Raw genomic sequence first — 21,357 nt, 5'->3', positions numbered from 1 at the left:
ATTCAACCCAGATGCACTTTGCACGGCTCCGAATAACGCCAGCAGAGATTCACGTCACGTCATGTCCGAATATTTATTATCTATTAGCATTTTTTATACCTACTAGAAAATGTGCACAGTGGTTAGTTCTTCTCTTCTTGACATGACACCGTTAAAAAATCTCAGTGTAGGCTTTAAAAATTAAACTAAAAATATAAAAAACTACAAGCAGTGCTTTTCTTGACATGATAATTTCTCTTTCAGACTTTAGTCCATCACTATTTTCTCTCATTACTTGTTGTAGATTAATGAGAAGTCCAAATCTACTTTAACCCCATTCCTTAATATTAACACATTTAATCTTATAGTTCTTTGAACCATTTCTTTCACATATGTATACATGTATAATAAGTTATAGTAGTTATATGAGTACAATGGTGTTACCGCTTAATTTTTTTTAAAAGCGCCCAGCGCCCTGAATCTGAAAGCTTATTTTAATCATTACACAAAATATAAAGAATATTTTATTATCAGTAGTAGTAGTAGTGTTATTATACCCAAAGTTTTTTTGTTTTTTTTTGCTATGGACAGACAGAAAGAGAGAGGGAGGGGAGAGAGAGACACACACACATTCAGGGTCTGCCTCATCGATTCGATCGTCATTCGACTCTCTCGCTGCACACCAAACTCGCTGCGCTCTGACCACTGCAACTTTTGCAGAGACTCCTCACTCCACAGACATGTCGCACAATAGCTGAAGTAAACCTGTCATCGTGGCTCATCATTTGAGCCCACAGAAACACACCGCGGGTGGGATTTGAATTGCACAGCCTGTCGTCTGTCGCTCGCCTCGCATCGGACCCTAGCTTTGAAAACGCCTGGATATGAATTATGAGTATTTTCCTCACTAATGAACTGGACCAGTAATGCAGGAGACCGCGTCGACCCGCTCATCAACATTTCAAGATGGCAGATTTTTATTGAGTTTTGAACAGAAATATCGCTTTATTTTTTGCCATGAATAACAGAAATCCTTGCACCGATGGCCCCTGTATACGAAGGTAAGGTGGTTTGGAAAACGTGCTGTTTTCCCCTCCAGTGCTGCTGTGTACTGTGTCAATCGTGGTACAACTGAATTGCGGCTCATACGTAGGAGGAAAGATGCGTTGCAAGCTCTCTCATTTTGCCAAAATCATGCAACCTGTATTAATATTAGATTTTCTAAACCTTACACGAGCCGACTGTCAGATCGCCGGCAGCTTTTTTGCCTTAGCGCTTTAGTGAAGGCTCAGTCAGATCGGGGTGCCAGTCTGAGCTGTGTCCGTTAAAATCGCGCTGATGAGGTTGCAAACCTCCAGAATAAGGTCAAAGATAAGTATATGTTTAGGCCACGGTACATTTACCACTCTCCGTACACTTGGACGTTTATTTGTGCTCGTGTTTGTTCCTGGTAGAAATTTCTTTAGCGTTGCTTGAAGAGGGAGAGGGAATGATAGAAGGTCGGAGACCGATCGGTCCCAGTTTCGCCTGCATTCATTCTTCTATCTCCCATCTCCCCACATCAGTTTAAAAACTAGGCTATCTGACTTTTAACGCTTCGTCAACCTCGGGGTATTGATTCACATACGTATTTATGTTCCGGAAACGATATGCAGCCTTAAATACAGCATATTAGCTATCGCTGCAGCATTTGGCTGTGACTAATCCAATTGAGAGAATACTACCCCGTACCCTTACATTATTTGCTGCCGTGCGTTTTTGTTATTATTCCAAGAGAACAATTCACACACAAACGCAGTGATTGTTGACTGCAATGTCGTTGCAAGGTGGACTAGCAAGCCTTTAAATGTAAAACAATGCAAGCGGTCCATTATAATCCGCGCATGCAAAATCTGGGTCTGTGAATGGTTCAACTACTGTACAAATAATACCTAGAGGTTAAATGGAGTGACAAAGCAGTGGTAACGGAAAAATTAAATTACGTGCAATTTGATGTTGTATATATACATTTTTTACTTAATTCATTAGTAGTTACATATCAATCAGAAGTAGGCAACTGTAGCGATGCTCATCTAATATACAAAAGGACAGAAAACCCTGAGCAGTAAAGGGGAAACAACGATGTAAGCTATACATACTGATGAGATCCTTATACAAATTGAATAGTGGCAGAAGCAAACGGTGAGCCTTGGTGTTTCTCATATTTAGTTTGTAGCAGCCTCATGTTTGCTTATCTTCTTGTCCACTCTATAGTCCCTCTGCTGGCATTAAACGGAACCCCTGATTTTCACTTTGAGAGAGAGAACTGTTCAAAGTAACACTTTTAACACACTTTAAAGTGCCGTTAGAGAACTATCATGAGCAAAACTGAGTCTTAATAGGGATATTTGAGTTACACGATGGCTCATTTGGGGATATACAGCATCATGAAGCGCAATAAGGTGCCTGCAAACTCTTGTCTGTGTGCTGTTATGTCCCTATAGCAATATTGTAGTGATTTTTCATTAGGGGTGTTGAAGCTTAGAGGCATAGCCTGAGACTCTGGCGCTTCAACATGAAAAGGAAAGTTGAAATGAGACTCCTATGCAAAAGGTAATTAGTGTAAATTACATTCCCTGGCTTTTCCCTTCACCACCGAGGGAAGGAGAAGAGAAGAGAAAGAGGCAGCAAGGGGAATTAATTACCTTGCCTGTCCTCCCCGGAGTTGGGGAGGGGTGTTATGAGAAGTCATGAAAATGACCAAAGTCTCCGGTGGAAAATAGGTGTGGGGGGGGGCTTCACATAGAAGAAAATCGGCTATTATGTTAATGAATCCCGCTTGTCTGCAGAGCAGCTAATAACTTAAATCTACGTGATTGACTACTTCCTTTGATTGTTTAAAGTCAAGCACACTGAGGAAAAGCCCATTTGCTTTTGTTTGCTGATCTCGTATTCATAATCACTTATGAGAAAGCATTTGTTTAAAGAAGGCTGAGATTTTCAGGACTGGCAGTGGGCATTGTGCTAGTGTCAATTTGTGTTGTTTTTCTCTTGCCTATATTTTTTCAATGTTTATCTTCAGTCCTTCTTGGCCCAGATAGAAGGCCATCGTGCAGACCTGCTGCCAGAAAAGGTAGCGGTGTGATCGTCCTGGGAGCCTTGTCTCAAAACCCAAACTGACACCTTGATGGATGTCTGATGAGCTGAGCAGGTCCAGCAGCCTCTAGCTGTGGAAAAGCCAATATTCAGAAACTGCCAAACATGCCTGCCTGGCTAGATATGGGTGTTGCTGTGTGCTCATGCATGCATGTGCATATGTCTCTATCTGTCTGTGAGTCCCTGCACAATCACCCATCACCCTTTTGTAGGGCAGAACTGCAAGAGGATTAGACAGCTGCAGAACTGGGGACCAGGCAGGAAAACAACTTCATTTGCAGATCTGCCGCTTACAGGTCAAGCAGTACTATTCCAGAGTGGATTCATTCATTCCCGCCTGGAAAAATGGACAGAGTATGACTCAGAAGCCGATGATGATGATGGCGGTGGTGACAGGCGCTGCAGCATCACAGGCAGATTAATGTTTTATCCATCTGCGCAGCCATTATGTGTTAATGCGACTTTGAATTACCTTGTGGTTTCCTGGTATGGGGAATGCACCCTGCCCTTGAAGAGGGGAACTTACTCCACTGAGGACAGAGAAAAGAGACAGGACAGAGAGAGCAAGAGTTTCTCAGAAACTGTCCTCAGCCCTGCCTGCCTGGCTCCCTTTCCCCCTCACGCTTGTTTGGAGCTGCTTGATTGATATCTTCCTCACAGACCACAACCCAGGCTCAGACTCCAAGGTTGCAGCTTTTTAAACTTGGATTAGAATTGCAGGAAAAACCCTATGGAGCCCTTTGCGGCCACTTGCTGGGCCACACCCCACGGTAGAGTCGGGGGAACTGATGGAGAGTCTCGCTTCCTGATTGTTATGACAAGCAGGGTGGTGTGTTTAGCTGTTCAGTGTCCATAGTGAACAAAGAGTCAAGCTTGGAGATGGAGGATAGCTAAACAGTTAATAAGTAATGGCTTTAAACAGCACGCATGAAAAAAGTTTCAGAACTGCAGATCCTCGTAGGTAGCATTGTGAATGTTTACCTCTCTTTTCCCCGCTTTTATTCAGTGGCCATTTTGATCTTTTTGTTGACCTGAGTCCTCACCTCATGACTTGTTTGAGAGGGGGTTTGTTCAGAAAGGTTTATGAAAATGGATAAGCTGTCTCCACAAGTATTGCTCTCTGCATTATTCAGAGCTTCCTATCTGAAAAGAAAGTGAAATCCAGGGTTTTGGGATTCTTTGCGCTATTGATTTGTTAAAGCATTTAGAAGAAGAAGCAGAGGCTTTGGAGGGAGGTAGAATGTGAGTTTTATATGAAGACGGGGGCTATGTGAGCTCTCTGATGTTCTGAAATAGTTCACAGGTGTGCTCTGAGAGTTTTGGGAACAGATGGGTGTGTGGTAGGGTTGGGGGGGAGCGGTGGTTGAGGCAAAGCTGAAATGACAGGTTAGTAGAGGCCAGCCTGACACAGGAGAGCAAGCCTTCAATATGAGCAGGCTCAAGTTTTCATATACTGTTTTCAGCAAATTTCTCTGGAGTAGAAGTGCCTCCAAGACTCTAGCACATCATTCTTCCACTTCTTTTCTTTTGCAAGAAAGAAATGTGACTACGATGCAAGAGAACTTTGCATTTCTCATTTTCTCATCAGCCAGTGCTGCTTTAGTGCCTCTGTCATATAGTTCAAACCCCAGAATCAGCCGAGGTCCTTGTACTTGGAGACCACATCAGTTGCTGACATTAGTTAGTTTTTTTCAAAGACGAAGAGGGAGATGGGTTGCGATGGAGCCTTAACCCTTCCGAGTGCTTGCACAAGGCATTTCCCTGTTGGTTTTCATGCATGTGCGAAAGCACTCCCCCCCACTTTTGTTTCACATTGTGTACGGTGTCAGCTTGTTTGAAACATCTGCCTCTGGTTCTGACTAAAACTGTAACGGCTCCAGGCTGCGTCGGAAAAGAGACTGAGTCAACGAGCATCTCTGAGCTGGACTTTTACATGGAATATTAAGTCTATTTGCATTAATAATTTTGAAAATCTACCGTGAAGATATGGCGGGAAACAGATTGGTGTTTTCTGGTTTTACTCAGTGGATACATTTTGTAGCTTTAAGAGAGGTTTCCTTATAATTTAGGATCAGCATCTAAGAACATTTTTAATAGCTTCTCTTACTACCGTGATATATCACTGTCTGTTAAAAGGCGTGATGCTGGGAGTCTCTGCACTGGTAACGCATCTATTGCTTTAATCGTCTATGAAAGCTACAGTTCAAACAAAGGTTAACATTTGACTACTTCTCAACACAGCACAGAGTGAATAAGCCATTTTGTTAACTTGGGCCTATTAAATAGTAACTACAAAGAGATTCTTACAGCATGAAAAACACTTTAAACGCTGAGCATGTCTAATACTTTTTCAGTATGTGAAAAATATTGCACAGTGCGGCATAAGAATGATCTGCACTTTATTTATTTCATTGCTCACTTTGCAATCTCTCATCATCCGCACACGACCCCCTCCAGTTCCCACCCTGCGCTTCCCCGCCCCACCCCCACGTCTATCTCTTATCTGTCCTTCCATCCCGCTCTGTTTGTTGATAAGCCGAGAGGCCATTGGCCAGCACACATGGTACCCATGTGACACTTCAGCAACAGCCTGATGGCCAGATTGGAAGCCCCGTTGTATGTGTGTAATTGGAGGCTGCTTTGGAGAAGAGGTCTGGCTACTGTAGCTTTTTTGTTCTTCCTAACCCTAACCCCCACCCAGACTCCCCCGCTGCCTCCCGCCTTGCTCGGTCTCTCCTGGTTTGTATTATTTGATTATCCCATCAGTAACCCCCAGAACCCAACCACCACCTTGTTTTTGGTGCACACTGTCGCAGGTCGTAATCGTATTGTTTGTGATAATGCCCCCACCACACACGCGCACACACCCCAACCCCACCCGCACATGTATAACTGACATTGTACTCTCTGGAAGAGAGCTGCCAGTGCTGGCAGTATTTACCACGAGCTCATCTGGCCATTCATCTTGACTCAGAGTGCACATGCACACATGATGAAACAAAAAAGTTCTACAAAGCATGTGTTGTAAGGGCAACAGATGATGTACGGAGCTACAGCTGGATGGGGAGGACAGCTACCGCACTCACAGCCACTTCATTTAAACAAAAGATCCAAACCGTCTCTTCATATTATGTGAAGCGCAGAGTGAAAAATGGTTTGCAGTTTTTAATCAAGCCTTTCATAACCTCTACATTTTTCTCCTCTTCCGAGGGAAAGAGGCACGGTGGGCGGATGAGGCTAGGGGAGAGAGGGGACTGTTTACAGACAGATATTAAAACGAGCACAGAAGTACCGAATTAAATAGTAAGATTGGGGCACTCGAGTATACGCACCTGTATTCTTTGACATAGCTATAGGCTCTTCCATGTGCGGTCAGCCAACATGGACTTAGTGCCGCTGCCAGCCCCATCACCACTCCTGGCTCTGGCCCCTCTCAGTCATGGAAGGGAAGTGGAGCGATGGGCGGCTGCTGGCGGCCCCTTCACAGATGGCTGCAGGTACAGCGCTACGCTTGGCTGATAACCAAAGGACTTCAAAGCTCAGACGAGTGCTTGAGCCCATTTCTGTCCAGAGCCAGGAGGCAAAAGGCACAGAGCAGAGAAAGGAGACAGCAACAGACAAGAACTGGGGTAGTCAAAAGAGTCAACAGGCATGGAAATGAGCAGCTTTAGCCTTTTCATCTTTTGCTCCCATGTTCATCCTTATATATAGTCGTTCAGCACTTACTCAGTCACTATAATCTTATCATATTTTTCTGTTTCTATACTTGCTGCATGTTTGTCATTATTCAGTTACTACGAAAGCTACGATGACACATCCTCATATTATCCAGAACCGGAAATGAAAATAAGGTGGCCATTGTTATAGATAGGCACCACTTCCTTTCAAGTTTTCTTTCTCAGTTTTGTTCAGATTGGGATTCTCTCAGGATAGCTGTGTTCCCTGTGGAAAATCATTTTCAATAAATAGTAAACTAAGAAGGATCAAACATCAAAAGAAGCAGGAGGTAAAATGATGACATGTGTTGATAGAAACCTTTCAGTGATGAAATCTATTTAATATTCACATATGTAGGGAAATGACGTCTTTGTTGTTGCTAAAGGCTGGAGATCAACTCTTTATGAGCTTTTAAGGGATAATGTGGAGAGCGAGAGACGTTAAAAAGTCATTGATTCAATTAGACATTCCAGCGGCTCCTCTAATAACACTGCAGCTGGCACGACAAATAGCTAAGTGTCCCAACTGTAAGAAATATGCCTCCATTTTTGCTGTACCTGTGCGCCGGAAGAGGCTCAGTAACATTGAGACGCAGCATAAGTGAATGATTAAAGTTATTTAATGGCAGCCGGAGGCTTTTTATTGAAAAATCGTAATATTTCTGATCTTTATAAAAACTTAAAGTAATGTTTTTTCTTTAATTTTGGTTTTATTTGATTCTCTGACATCTATAAAAAGTATATTTTTAACCATCATATTTATATCAGAACACTTACAGCAGTAGCATAGACTGCAAGGCTGAAGAAGCTCTGCAAATAAAGCTTCTATGTTTCGCATTTACGCAAGGCTTATTAAAAGCTTTAACACTGGTTCATGGTAAACACGAATAAACTGAGTTCAGGAATCACAGTGCATGTTTGTATCGCTGTGCCGCAGTATATAAAAGAGGGTACACACCTTTTAGATTCACTCCTCACTTCAAAGCCTCAGGCACATTAGGGCCAGCCAGCAGCTCTGCCTGGCAGCCCTTTGAACTGACCTCTGCATTCAGTCTGAGAGACAGAGATGGAGAAAGGAAAAGGCATTGAAATGGGGGGTGACGTAGACTGGAGAAGTATGGGAGCATTGTGAGGAGGGAGGTAATGGAGCTGAGGCTGAGAGATCGGGATGGGTGTGGGGGGGGGGAGACAGAGATGGTGGTGGTGGTTACTTTGCGTGGGTGGTTTCTGAGTGAGGGAGTTTGGAGGAGGTGTCGGTGGAGGTCGCAGATTTTACCCTTTGTCTCATTTAATCTGCAACCTACATCTGAGATCAGTGTAGTCCAGTGATGCGTCTGCCTCCACAGCTCCCCTGACAGAGCACAGCAGCTGCTAATACACACACCAACTTGTTTGCGCTATTCCAGCATTTTTAGAGAAGCTGGCCCAGAAAAAAGGCCAAAAGTTGACCTTTAGCTATGAGGACCTGCTCTATTTCCCCCCCTGCTCCACAACCGTCCAGTCCAGGCCAGTTATTTCTACCTCATTAAGCCCCAGTGAAACATAGACAGAGTGTGAGTTTGCCATTCACAGACATTTAAATTGAAAGATGTAAAGAAGTGTTGTCCATCTCAATGGCATGAACTTCCTCCAGTTCTTTTAAGTCTGGATCAAAACACCAGGCACTTCTTTCTCATTGTGAAGCATCTTACACTGATTAATCATTATTTACTAACTTCCCACAACCTCTCTTTTCCATCTGTTAAAATTCTTCTCAGCTACACAAAACTGAGTTTAGAAATCTTACATAGATGCACAGATCAGACCCAGTCTGGCAAACTGTTGCAGCGCCGAATGCCATGTGCTTTATTTAACAGAGTTTGTTGTAATAGCAAAACAGAACTCTGATTTTCCTTTTGAAGGTGTCACCATTTATGCACGCCAATTCAAATATGTGTTTCCTATGCACGTTGTTAAACTGATGGTCAGAATAGTCATTTCCTGTCTGGGTTTGGCTGCTATTTGAGACTCTGAGGACACTGTAAATATAACCAGCTAAAGCCATGATTTTCACACTGAATCAGACGCAGTGGGCTGACTTGGCTAGCGATATTTATTACCTCAGCTCTGTGGCCAGAAGGACTCAACCAGCCATGTTTACGACACACTGTCATTTGGATTAAGGACACATATGCCTTGCTAAATTGGTATGAGAGCACATGTCTGCGTGTGCGCTATAATCTTTTAAAAGCTGTTTGAATATATCGAGCGCTGGGCCTCACTTTGTCAAAGAACTGACAGACAGAATAAGAGAAACGACACCAGGAATAATGTTTTGAAAAGAAGATGAAGAGAGATTAAGAGATTAAAACACTTTATTAAGCATGCATATTGATGAGTCACCTGCTGTATGAGGCACAAGTACATGTTGAGGCATCTTAAAGGCATGTAGCCAAAATTAGTCTGATCTGTAGCCTTAATAGGCCCTGAGCACCAGATTCACACACACCCCTGAAATATCACACAATCTCGTTGCCGGGGGAAGCATGTGCACCATCTCCAGCCTCTCTGTGATAGGAAGGTAATACCAGGAACAGGATCCATCTACATGTAGGGGTTATAAAGAGCACTGATTTGTGATAGACGAAATTGCCCGTTTCTTCCTGTGTCTACTGTATTTGAACCAGTAAAAAGTGGGATTCACGTGCCACCATCATCACTTATCGTTATGAGACAAAGTGGCTCTTCTTTATTTTCCTTTTACTCGATGAGAAATAAGGTGTCAGATATCCAGATTTCTTTTTTAAGCCATCCGTTTGCAAGTTTGAATACAGCTGTGTTTTGGAAATACGGGAAGTGATGGCTCTGCCTTTGCCTGATTGGTCCCCAGGTGCATGTTCAGGTTCAACTGGTTCCTCCTTTAGTGGGGTTCACCGCTGGGTTTTCAATGTGTGCAACAAATTAATTCCCCTGAGTGTGTGTGCAAGTGTATTTTGGGGTGGTGTTTTCATGACACTTGTTGCTGCTTAGCTAAGATGCCTTTAGCAGAAATCCACAGAGCGACCAGTTAATCGTAAAGTTACACAAATGTCCTAAACATATACGAAACCAGTGTGCGGTAGCCTGTTCCATGGGACAGGGCAGGGAGGACCATCGTTTCAAAAATATCTTTCTATTATACTCTTAGTTCCTTTGTTTTACCAACAGCAAATAGTATTTACTGTACAATATAAAAAAGAGTAAACACTTTGGTTGTTATGGTTATGGCTCAGATGAACTTATAAGAATTCCTGCTCAAAATATATCTTGCGTCAAGAGCATTGAAACAATTAAAAAAGAAGAAATCTGTTATTATAATTCGAGGCTTTAGAAATGAAATCGAGATTTGCATCTGTGAATTGTTGCTTTAGTCTTTTGTGCTACGAGCATTACTTTGAATAATGACTAAAATGTTGATTTGCACTCAACAGGAACCTGGCTTTGAGCATTTTTGCATACGGACATGTGCGTCGCACCATCATTTAACTACATTTTGCGTTTACATATCTTCTGTCTGCTTAAATTAAGTGGCAACCTTTTAAAAGGGCAGGTTGAGGTGCGCTGCAAGACCGGCAAAAAGGCCGCCATTCACTTTCACAACAAAGAGCTCCTGGATACCAGAGCAGTTTGCAGAAAATAATCCATAGTGCTCTGGCTGCTCTCAAATCAATTTGCCATTGTACAGTGCTTTCTCCCATATTACACTCATCTGTATGTCCTCCCCCATTGTTTGCTATGTTTGGTTACTGGTTTGGCCTGTAGTTCTCGTATGTTGATCTCATTATATTACATTGTGTCATTGTGAAGCCTAATCACATAAGAGGAAGTACGGTTTAGCGGGTTGTTTCTTACTGTGTTTAAATGATAAGCATTGTGGAGAGCGGCTGCTTATCGTGCGCTCGGCTCTGCGTGGCCCTGCCTGCGCTGTGTTGGAGCTGTAGTCAAAGCAGCACAGCTTGAGGCATACAGTGGATGTCACTGGCAGTGTAGTCAAGCCTTGTGTTAACAGGTGCCATTGGTTCACGGTTGGGTAAATTTTTAGCTCCCCTCCCTGCACCAAACTCTTTCTTTCTTTCTTTTGGTGCGAAGGAAGTTTAGTGCACACATTCGTGATTCGATTAATAAGCTCAAGCAAACCCACTCTGTCACCCTCCTCTTCCTCCCACTCGTGCTTCTCCTCCTCATCTCCTCTTCCTCTCCTCCACCCTGTTCAGCAGCTGGTTAGGCTGACCTAGCAGTATAAATGTTTTTTCTCGCACCAGCCGTTTTATGACCACATTTACAACATGGATAACTGCTTCCTTATCTGCCCACAGTTGTCCTGGGGTAGTAGGTTTTTGACTTTTACAACAAAAGTGTTAACATTTGAACTTCGAATACTCAAAGTGTCGTAGCTTAGGTAGGCGCTAAGAAAGGTAATAAATTCAGATTGTTGTTTTTCATCAGTTGCTTTGAAATATGTGGAGCCATATGCACTCCTTTGTATCTGTGCTCCTGCACGCACTCACGTGTGGACACATGTGTGTGTTCATGTTTATGTATCTACGCATGTGCATTTTAACAAGCGCTGAGTGAACATGTTATCTCGCAGCTAACACAACATGTTGTATCTTTGGCTGTTTGCTTCCAGGAAGGGGAGAGTTGAGGGAGTGTCACATTTACAGCTGGCATGTTGTTGATTTTCAGTTTAAAAAGTGCTGTGTTTATCTGTGAAACAGTATTCATATTTGCCTTTCGGTCTGCCCATATGCTAGATTGTACTCTTTTGTGTGTTTGTAAGAGAGTGAAAAGACGTGATGAGGCGCTTCCAACTGGTCAAATATTGTAGTCAGAAAGAGCGCAAAGCCTGATGGAGCAGCAGCCTGCATGACAGCAACTCCCCACAAGCTTTTCTGATGCATTATTCTATAAATAAGCAGAGATGAGAGAGCTAAAAAAGCAGACAGGATGGTCAATAGTGGCCTCGAGAGAGAGAGAGAGAGAGAGAGAGGGGGGAAAACAGAAAGGGAGAGAGACCATGCAGAGTCAAGCTCCAGCTCTCCCACAGAGGACAGAACTCAGGCAGGAGGCAGGAACACAGGCTAAAAACCTCTGCATGGACACGATTTTCCTCTGCAGTGGCGTGTTCACTGTTGCATTTGGCCACAAAGTCACTGGAGCTACAGCAGGTTTTTCAATTTGTTGGACAGGTCCATTTTTGTAAATAGTATAGACACAGTATAGAGTCTTTGACAAGAGCAGCTCTTCTGGGCACCAGAATAACACTGAATGTTTTATTTTGTCTTCTATCTAAAAAATGGTATGAGGAGGAGCACAATCATGCAAACACGCAGCTAAGAATGAGATAATGCTTTGTCTAGACGGGCAGAAGTCACTTCTTTAGACAGCGACTTGGCCTACCACCCAACACCCTCCAGTCCGCAGACAAAGAGATGTCCAGTAAAGCAACAGGGTCACCAGAGTGTCTCTTTTGGTGTCAGTAGCCATTAGGCCTCAGGAAGTAGTCCAAATATAACCAGGCCAGGAGACATCAACCAGACAGACCTGACTCCTGTTTCTGTCTCCCAGGTGATTGTTGGTGTCCTGGTACTGTGTCTCGCTCTGCTCGGTCCTTTGGGTACAGAGAGAGCACGGAACAGGAACTCTAGTGAATGATAAATATTTAAATTTCTTAGAATTATTTTTCATTCGTTTTTCCTGCAAACTGCAAAAAGATTACATTTACATTACATTAAGCCATTTTAAATGAGGATTTCTATAAAAGCATAGATATTTGAGAATAACCATGGGTGAGCTGAGCAGTAATCGAGTTTTATAAGACTGTTCGTAATTACAAAAGACTATTTGGTTGGTTTGTTGGTGTTTAACTCTGCCAAGTTGTCAAAAGAGTATAAATGACAGGTTTAATAAAAGGCAGCAAACAGAAGCAGGTCACAGGCTAGAATGTGAGGGCCACTCATGGCCCCAGCTCTCCACGCTCTATTCTTCTCCCCTCCCTTTCAGTCCATCTCTCACCCTCACATGGCATGCAGAACGACCCTGATACTCCCAAAAAGAAGATTAACAAACCCCTGACAGAGAAGTAATCTCTCTGAAAACATTGACTATTACCATTTCAACATGCTGCCTCTAAACAAGGGAAAATGCCTCTGTGGTATGCTTAATTGCAGTGTGCGGGACACACAGAGTTCCTTTAGGTATGTTAAATGGACAGCCTTGGCTACTGAAGGCATTCCAGCATTGTAAATGTACAACAATGGACCTTTGCTGTTCTTTGCTTGGCACAGAGTTCACAAATTTAGCTAAAGTTCAAGAGGACCATTTGAAGGGAAAGTCTTTTGACAGAGGCTGTTCAGATTCTGAATCATAAATACTTTTAAACTTCATTCAAGGTGAAGACTGATTCATGAGGACTGGTGCTGCCTTGGAAATGAAGTATAATTGGTCACATTGTTTCCTGCGTATGTTGTCATGAGATAACATTCCAGCCATTTGACCTTTTATGTTTAGTTCATTTAATTACTTATCTGTTTTCTGCACAAGGCTCTTAAACTGTTGTTACTTTTAGCTTTAGCTGTGCCGAATATCTCGACAGACAAAGCTGAATTTCAAGAGTTTCCTGTACATTTCTAAAGATTTTTGTTGGCTATTTTTCAGAGCCCTTCCCCAATTTAGACAAACAGGCTTGGCCTTCAGTTCGTTGCACTGTGTCGACAATGTTAACTGAACTCTTTGACCACAGGGTTCAAACTGACAGGGAGTCAATGAGTGACTAAGATCACGGTTCAGGAAGAATTCGTGTGATACGAATGCAAGAGCAGCAAGCCCAATCTGGCCTTGTAAAACCTTGAACTATCCACAATCACGCTGGCAGATATGTAATGTTGGAATTTTCCATACGAGAAACAGGCTGGCTCTGTGCCCGTCCATCCATCTCTGTCAGTCTGTCCGTCAGTCTGTGCCTGTGATTATCCTCTCAGGCTCTCAGTCACACACTGTTGACACTGCTCTGTGACGCAATGCATCATTCAAATTATTTTTAGCGTAAAGTCCAGACACAGGAATTGGTAATCCAAGGAGTGACATCTGGCCTTCAGGGCTTATGTGATTAGCAGAGAGCCTTGCCCCTAATAGCCAAGCGGACGTTCTTCATTACCTGCGAGTCTGGACCTGAACTTACCAGGTGTGACCACTTAAGCTACAAAAAAACTCTACACATTAATGATTTTTCAGACAACATATGTGCTGATAACATGGCTAAGCCTCTAAATAACTGCTACACGGAGGTGCTATCTGCTACTGTGCAACACTTGCCAAGCTTACAGCGAGCACTGTAATGTGCACTCTGCCTTCAATCCTGCCGCATTAGGGCTAAGACCAGATGAACAAAGAGATAAATAGTACGTCCAAGCAAGGGCAGAGGAGAACCTAAAAAAACCCAAAAAACCCCACAAAAGCAGGAGGAAGAGAGGTCATGAGAGTTAAAATAAACAAATGAAGCAAAGTATAGTGGAGGGCTGCCAGCATCCTACTGAATTAATCATCATCACTGAAAGGAGCTAATAATGACAAAGTGACCAGTCATGTCCTCTCCTCAATGCTTTCTGTCCACACAACATAGTCCACAATTATAGAAGTCATCCCGTTTCGGGGGGAGTGTGGTCCTTTAATTATCTTTGAACACAGCAAAACTTTCCAGCTTCCAAGATGTCTATTAAACACACAAAGCAGCAATTTTTCCAGCAGTAAACAACGTTTAAGGGTTGCTAGTGTTGTGTGCATGTTGTGGCGGTAATAATCTTGGAATCGTGCATCAGTTGATCAGCAGTGGCCTAATTGTGCATGCGCGCGCGCGCGTGTGTGTGTGTGTGGGCGTTGGCAAGGCCAGGTGGAAGCTCTTAGTTTGTTAGCAGTAAACTAATTTTGGGTTTACTGGAAACTATTTAAACATATCATTAGTACAAGTCTCATATAATCTCGTGCTGTAATAATCATTTTGATGCTACAAACAAGCCTGTTTGCAAAAAGAGATAAAGAAAGGAACTATTTTTGGGCAGTTGTTTGCTTGGAGAAGCTTTTGCTTATTCTGAGGCAGCTTGTTCCCAGGAGTTCAGAGCACAGCCTCGCTGCAGTTTTGCTTTTGTTTTGTTGTCTTCAGGATCTGTGGTTGAGAGGGAGTTGAGTCCCTCTCGCTCCTGTTTTCATAGTTACTTGAGCAAAATTTCTTCCACTACCTTCCCCAAAGTGAGTAATTGTGTACCAGTAAGTGGCAGGGCTGGGCTGAGTGGTGGGGAAGGAAATTGCAATCATTCACTTACACTTATTGTGCTCCTACTTTTATATATGATTTCATACGGCTCCTCTGTCTCTGTGGAGTGTCCGATGAAAAGGGTATTCTTTTACTATTCACTGAGCCTATTTACTTTGCCGCAGATGGGAACAGTGGGGAAATGGCATTTCCTTTGCATGAACCAGTGGTTTGCATAAGCACTGCTCAGTCTAAATCTTCTTATCTTTTGGCTAAACCTTTTGGCATTTTTATGTTATATAACAAATATATTTAAAAGAAACCCTCCATTACTGCGCATTGCATTCAAAAACAATTTGGCTTCAGATTTAATGATCTAGGCTCGGATGTTTTACTACCAAGTGTTAGATAACAGCACTTCTGAGAAACAACTTGATGCCGAAGCGACAAATGCTTGATGACATTTTAATGGTTAATAAGTCTTTTCATCAGTGGGTTTAAATCTGTGGATCCATTTATTATAATGGATGATTATTTTATAAGCGTTCATTTACCGTGATGTTGAAAAGTGCAGTGGGTTTGCATGACGATGTATCAGCATATATGTATGCTTGGTGTTTTAATGACCTGCTCTGACCCAAGCTATCTTTATTTAAAGCTTCTTGCTACCACTCGTGTTGCAGGCACTCTCATATTCCTAACCTCTCACTTTCATCCCCCTCCTGTCTTTCTTGCTCCTCCCCCTCCGTTCCTCTCTTGTCACAGGTATGGCCTCGCAAGTGCAAGTGTTCTCCCCTCACACTCTCCAGTCAAGTGCCTTCTTTAGCGTGAAGAAACTGAAGGTGGAGCAAAGTTGTAACTGGGATATGACAGGGTACGGCACACACAGCAAAGCCTACAGCCACAACAGCAGCAAGAACGTGTCGGCCACCAGCGGCCCCCTAGGCATCAACAGCTCCCTGCAGGTCGCCAGCTCCACCCTGCCCTACGAGCAGGCTCTCGTCTTCCCAGCCACCGCGGGCCACATTGTGGTCGCCTCAGCCAGCAGCACTTCGGGGGCCGTGGGGTCTCTGCTGGGTGGCGGGGGTGGAGGCAGCAGCAGCAACAGTAGCGGTAGTGGAAGTGGCGGAGGTGGCAGTGGTGTGGGTGGTGGGGTTGGTGTTCACAACCTGACGCGCCGCAGCACAGTCAGTCTCCTAGACACCTATCAGCGATGTGGGCTTAAACGCAAGAGCGAAGAGCTTGACAACAACAGCAGCGTGCAGATCATTGAGGAGCACGGCCCACCGATGATCCAGAACGGAGCAGCCAGCGGAGCCACGGTGGCTACGGTGGCCACAGCCACCTCCACAGCAACATCCAAGAACAGCGGCTCCAACAACGAGGGAGACTACCAGCTGGTGCAGCATGAGGTGCTCTGCTCCATGACCAACACCTACGAAGTCTTGGAGTTCTTGGGACGAGGAACCTTCGGGCAGGTGGTCAAATGCTGGAAGAGGGGCACAAACGAGATAGTGGCAATCAAGATCTTAAAAAACCACCCATCGTATGCACGGCAGGGTCAGATCGAGGTCAGCATCCTGGCACGTCTCAGCACGGAGAGCGCAGATGACTACAACTTTGTGAGGGCCTACGAGTGCTTCCAGCACAAGAACCACACGTGCCTGGTATTTGAGATGTTGGAGCAGAACCTGTACGACTTCCTCAAGCAGAACAAGTTCAGCCCTCTGCCTCTCAAATACATCAGACCGGTGCTGCAGCAAGTGGCCACAGCGCTAATGAAACTGAAGAGCCTAGGACTGATACATGCTGATTTGAAGCCAGAGAACATCATGCTGGTGGACCCATCTCGACAGCCCTACAGGGTCAAAGTCATCGACTTTGGCTCAGCCAGCCATGTGTCCAAAGCGGTCTGCTCCACTTATCTACAGTCCAGATACTACAGGTAAGAGATCGGGCTAGTTAGCTATTATATGTATGACTGCAGATACAACGTGCTTCTTTCTGTTTGTTCAAGATTGTTCTTTATTGGGCCAAACATCCAAATCTGTTGTTACCCTCTGAGTTTCCCCTGAAGATTTCTCTTTGTACCATTATTTTTCTTGTACTTATTTACCCCCCTAGTTAAATTTCTCCGACAGAAGACAGGGTAATAAAACTCAAAGGCTTACTGAGAAGAAAAAACAAAAATCAAAAAAGAGTGGGGGCAGGACAAAACAACACCAACCATGCTTTAGTGTTACTTTGATGAATAGAGAAGACCTGCTGAGACTCTAGTAAAGACATAAGAAACCACAGAGCATATCTAAAGCCATTTCACTGTTTGGTGCCATTGAGAATTTCGTGGTTTTCCTTTTTTTGTTTTGTTTGTTTGTTTGTTTGTTTTTCACAGAGAGAATTTGAAAGACGGACCACAATCATGTGAGGTAGCAATCTATCCCCAAGTTTCAATTCACCCTTCTACTGCCCAGACCCTTACCCCCCCATCACCGTAGCTGGCTTCCATTTCCCCCAGGATAGAGACGAGGGTCAGCTGGAGTTCTCCTGTAATATGTGCTTGTAATCCACACCAGTGGGCCCTGCATTAGAACCAGATGACTCTCTCTGGGCAGCATTTCTTTCTTCTCTCAGTACTTTTGAAAAAATCATTTTTACCCATAGTAAATAGTGTGATTGGGTTTTAGCAGAGCCTGAAGTGTGCGTGGAGTCAAATCGTCTTCTTGTCTGTACATAGAGGAGCTTTGTTTAGGCCTCAGGAAGACGAACAGGTGTGTGTGTCAGCTACGGTACCACGCAGACCCACACAGAGATCTCACACACAGGTGGTAGCTTTACAACTGTGCATAGTGCAGATTCTGTTGGGAGAAGTTTGTGGTCTCCACTGAGTGGATTCTGTTGATAGAAGAGCTTGCTTTTGTTATCTTTACAGTTTATCGCTGGGTTTTTAAATGTGTTACAGAGAAGATCATTGTTTCCTGTTGAAAGATGGCAAAGGTTACAACAGAGCAAATGAACAGACATGGGATTCAGACTTTGTGTATCTACAGCATTAAATCATTTTGGCACATTTGACAAGTCTATTATTTTAAATGACCGATAGTTTTTGTTGTTATTCTTTCTGCTTAACTGACTTTAAAGCAGCATATATTACATTAAGATCCCTACGTGGGAATTGTGTTGCTCATGTCAGCAAGGGAGTGCTGCTATATCGGTTTAAGTAGCTCATCCTGAAGTAAACACCGCTGTTAGCCTGTTGTTGCTCCTTGCTGTAGGTCAACAAGGAGGTTATAAAATGCTCCTGTTTGTTTTCTTGGGTGTAAAGAGTGCAGGTGAGTGAAGAGATCATCCCTTCGTGCACTCTTAGCAGCAGAAAAGGGGAAAGAAAGTCTCATGTTGATCAGAGAATCCGTCAAACGCCTTGAGCGGGTACTTGGTGACCCTGGTGTAAAGCTCTGGGAGGGAATAAGGTGTCACAGGGATCTCTGTACTTCGTAATGACTGTTTTAATAATACGTGTGCTTTACCAGAACTGATTGTGTGAAATCAGGCAAGCCTTTCCGTCTAATTCAAAAAATGAGCTCATGGGAAATGAACACTAGGGGTGTTTTAACATTGTATGCATTTTGGACCACAAACAAACTTTGGCTGCGGGTAGAGTTCAGAGTGAGTTCAAAAGCTCAGTGGCGAACATCAAACCATCTTTGATGAGGAGATAGCAAGGCCGTTTCTGTTGCCTGCACCTTTAAAGGGTGGAGATTACACACAGGTGTGCTTGCACGGCTCCAGAAAGCTGGCTCAGTATCACACAATAGTAACCGCATCCCTGTGTTGTATTCTTTGATTTCAATAAAACGTGTATTTGTTTTTCTTATTTGTCTCATTTTCATTCTTTGTATATGAATAAGACTGTAAAACATTCTTAAGCCCCGTTCGGACATTACAGACTTCCAAACTCGCTGATATCTGCTTCCGTCTGCTAATTTCATAAACCTCACATGCAGCTGTTTGTGTTTTGGACGTCACCGATATTGTTTGCTGTTGACGTTACATGTGCTTTAACAGCCTTGCAATGAGTTATGGATTTTCCACAAGGTTGAGTTATGCAAATAAAATACCAGTATTCAAAGTAAACAAGAACAGCTCTCAGGGTTCCTAGAGTTTCAACTGCATTTGCTTCAGTGCTTAGCAAATACAGGGTCATGTCACCAAGCTCATCTATCCTCGTCAAAGAGGCCCATCTGCAGGACTCCTATACTTTTACTATTATGTATATTATGAAACAGCACAGTCTTTCTGTCCTTTTCTTAAGGATTCTGTGGTCTTTTCGTCTTGATTACATCACTGCGTGACCTAAGATAAGATAAGATAACCTTTATTAGTCCCACACGTGGGAAATTTGTTTTGTCACAGCAGGAAGTGGACAGTGCAAAAGTTATGACGCAAAAATTAGAATACAATAAGAATAAATACAGTACACAGCTGTACAGAATAGAATAAAATAATATACTATATACAGTAGAATAAAATAGAATAAAAATATACAATAAGATAAAAATAGAATACGAATGCTATATACAACTGAGTAAAAATACAACGATGCCAGAAAGGATTATTGCACTTAGTGTTATTGCACATGTGTGGATGTGTGTGTTTGTTCAGTTAAAGTCTTTGTTGTGGAGTCTGACAGCAGTGGGGAGGAAAGACCTGCGAAATCTCTCCGTCCCACACCGTGGGTGCCGCAGTCTCCCACTGAAGGAGCTGCTCAGTGCTGTCACAGTCTGCTGCATGGGGTGGAAGACGTTGTCCAACAGGGATGACAGCTTAGCCGCCATTCTCCTGTCACTCACCACCTCCACTGGGTCCAGAGGGCATCCTAGAACAGAGCTGGCCCTTCGGATCACCCTGTTCAGTCTCTTCCTGTCCCCAGCAGAGATGCTGACCTATTGCTGGTTATCCTAATTTCTTCTTCTTCTTCCTCCTCTCCCCTGTTTCCTGTAGCTAATGATGTAACAGGTAATCTGGCTAGTCAAGCTTACCCTGTGTCAGATAAAGGGATTATTGTGTTGTCCCAGCTGGGCATTTTTGCCCTGTTTATCTCTTCGGATTAAGGCCATGAGATGGGTGGAATGCAGCAAGACATTATTAAAGTTTATGTAAAGTTTCCTGAGGCAGTTCAGCTGCTAGCAGCAGACCTCGTGATGACTGCTGGTAGAGAAAGGGAGGTGCGCACAGGGGCAGGGATTGGTGGAGACACAAGTTCTTATCCTGCTTGATCTCCATCGCAGACTCACATCCGATGACTTTGCCATTGTTTAGGAATGCAGATAAACTCAAGTGTGACTATGTAACAGAACTCGCACGTAGACTAGAAACTAAAAATATTTTCTTTTACCAACAGATTCTGCAAGAACTGAAGCTGCTATTTGGCTTCCTATTTGTAATATTTTAAGATCAAATCATGCAAATAATAGCCGTGTTTTACATTTCTAGATTTTCTTTATACATACGTTTTGGTATATGACTTAAAACCTGCTAAAAAATCACTTATTCCATCAGTTTTACAGTAAAAATAAATAGAAATTTGAATGCTGTACGTTCTATGCTGTTAGTTCAGATAGTGCTCCAAATATTTGGTAGAAAGTAGTTCCAAAGACCACTTTTCATAGTCTAATGCTCCTCAAACAGAATTGTGCACGTGGTTGGAAGGTGCAAACCCACAGAGATCATTTGAAAACCTGAGTAAGTAAAACCCAAAGCATCTGTTTTCATACATGTACCACAACAATTAACAAATTGATATGTGTCTGAGACTTGGTTACATTTCATGTGACTTCTCTCCGTAGATTGTTTAGACATACTGAACACTTAGAGGAGCATGCAGTGAGCGGTTAGGTGGGTGGAGGCGAGAAATCTTTCTCCAGCTTCCTTTTCATTTCTTTCCTTTTTCATCCTTATGCTCATTTTTGCATTTAACAAAATAGTGTAACACTTGAATGCATTCACAGACACACACACACACACACAAAGGCTCTCTCTCTACACAGTGGATGTGTTACACCGATTTGTTCAAGTGCCACAAGACAGGGGTGCAGAGACGGAGACCGAGTCATTTCCTCTAGTAATTAAAAATCTTAATATTAACAACCCAGAAGCCTGAAGCTGCATTGCACACGCTGCACGCATGTCAGAACCTCCCAGCTTGCACCTGTTATTTAAATTGAACACATTATAGAAGTCATACTTACACATGACAAATGAACA

At 43.3% G+C, this 21,357-nt stretch overlaps 1 protein-coding gene across 2 annotated transcripts in view; it reads left to right on the top strand.

Annotated features, from left to right (window-relative positions):
* Window positions 1-682: 682 nt before the first annotated feature.
* Window positions 683-21,357, top strand: part of hipk2 (homeodomain interacting protein kinase 2) — a 68,236-nt gene continuing 47,561 nt past the window's right edge. For both annotated transcript variants that reach the window (XM_085359015.1, XM_085359014.1), the window contains exons 1-2: window positions 683-1,040; window positions 15,862-17,041. In XM_085359015.1, coding sequence (XP_085215141.1) covers window positions 1,022-1,040; window positions 15,862-17,041 — 1,199 coding nt within the window. In that variant the 5' untranslated portion in view covers window positions 683-1,021. The remainder of the gene's footprint in view (window positions 1,041-15,861; window positions 17,042-21,357) is intronic.

This window comes from Diplotaxodon limnothrissa, linkage group LG7 (assembly GCF_057381915.1).
Source record: "Diplotaxodon limnothrissa isolate DT_005_m linkage group LG7, D_limnothrissa_male_GT1.1, whole genome shotgun sequence".
NCBI lineage: Eukaryota > Metazoa > Chordata > Actinopteri > Cichliformes > Cichlidae > Diplotaxodon > Diplotaxodon limnothrissa.
This window is presented reverse-complemented; position numbering and strand designations above follow the sequence as displayed.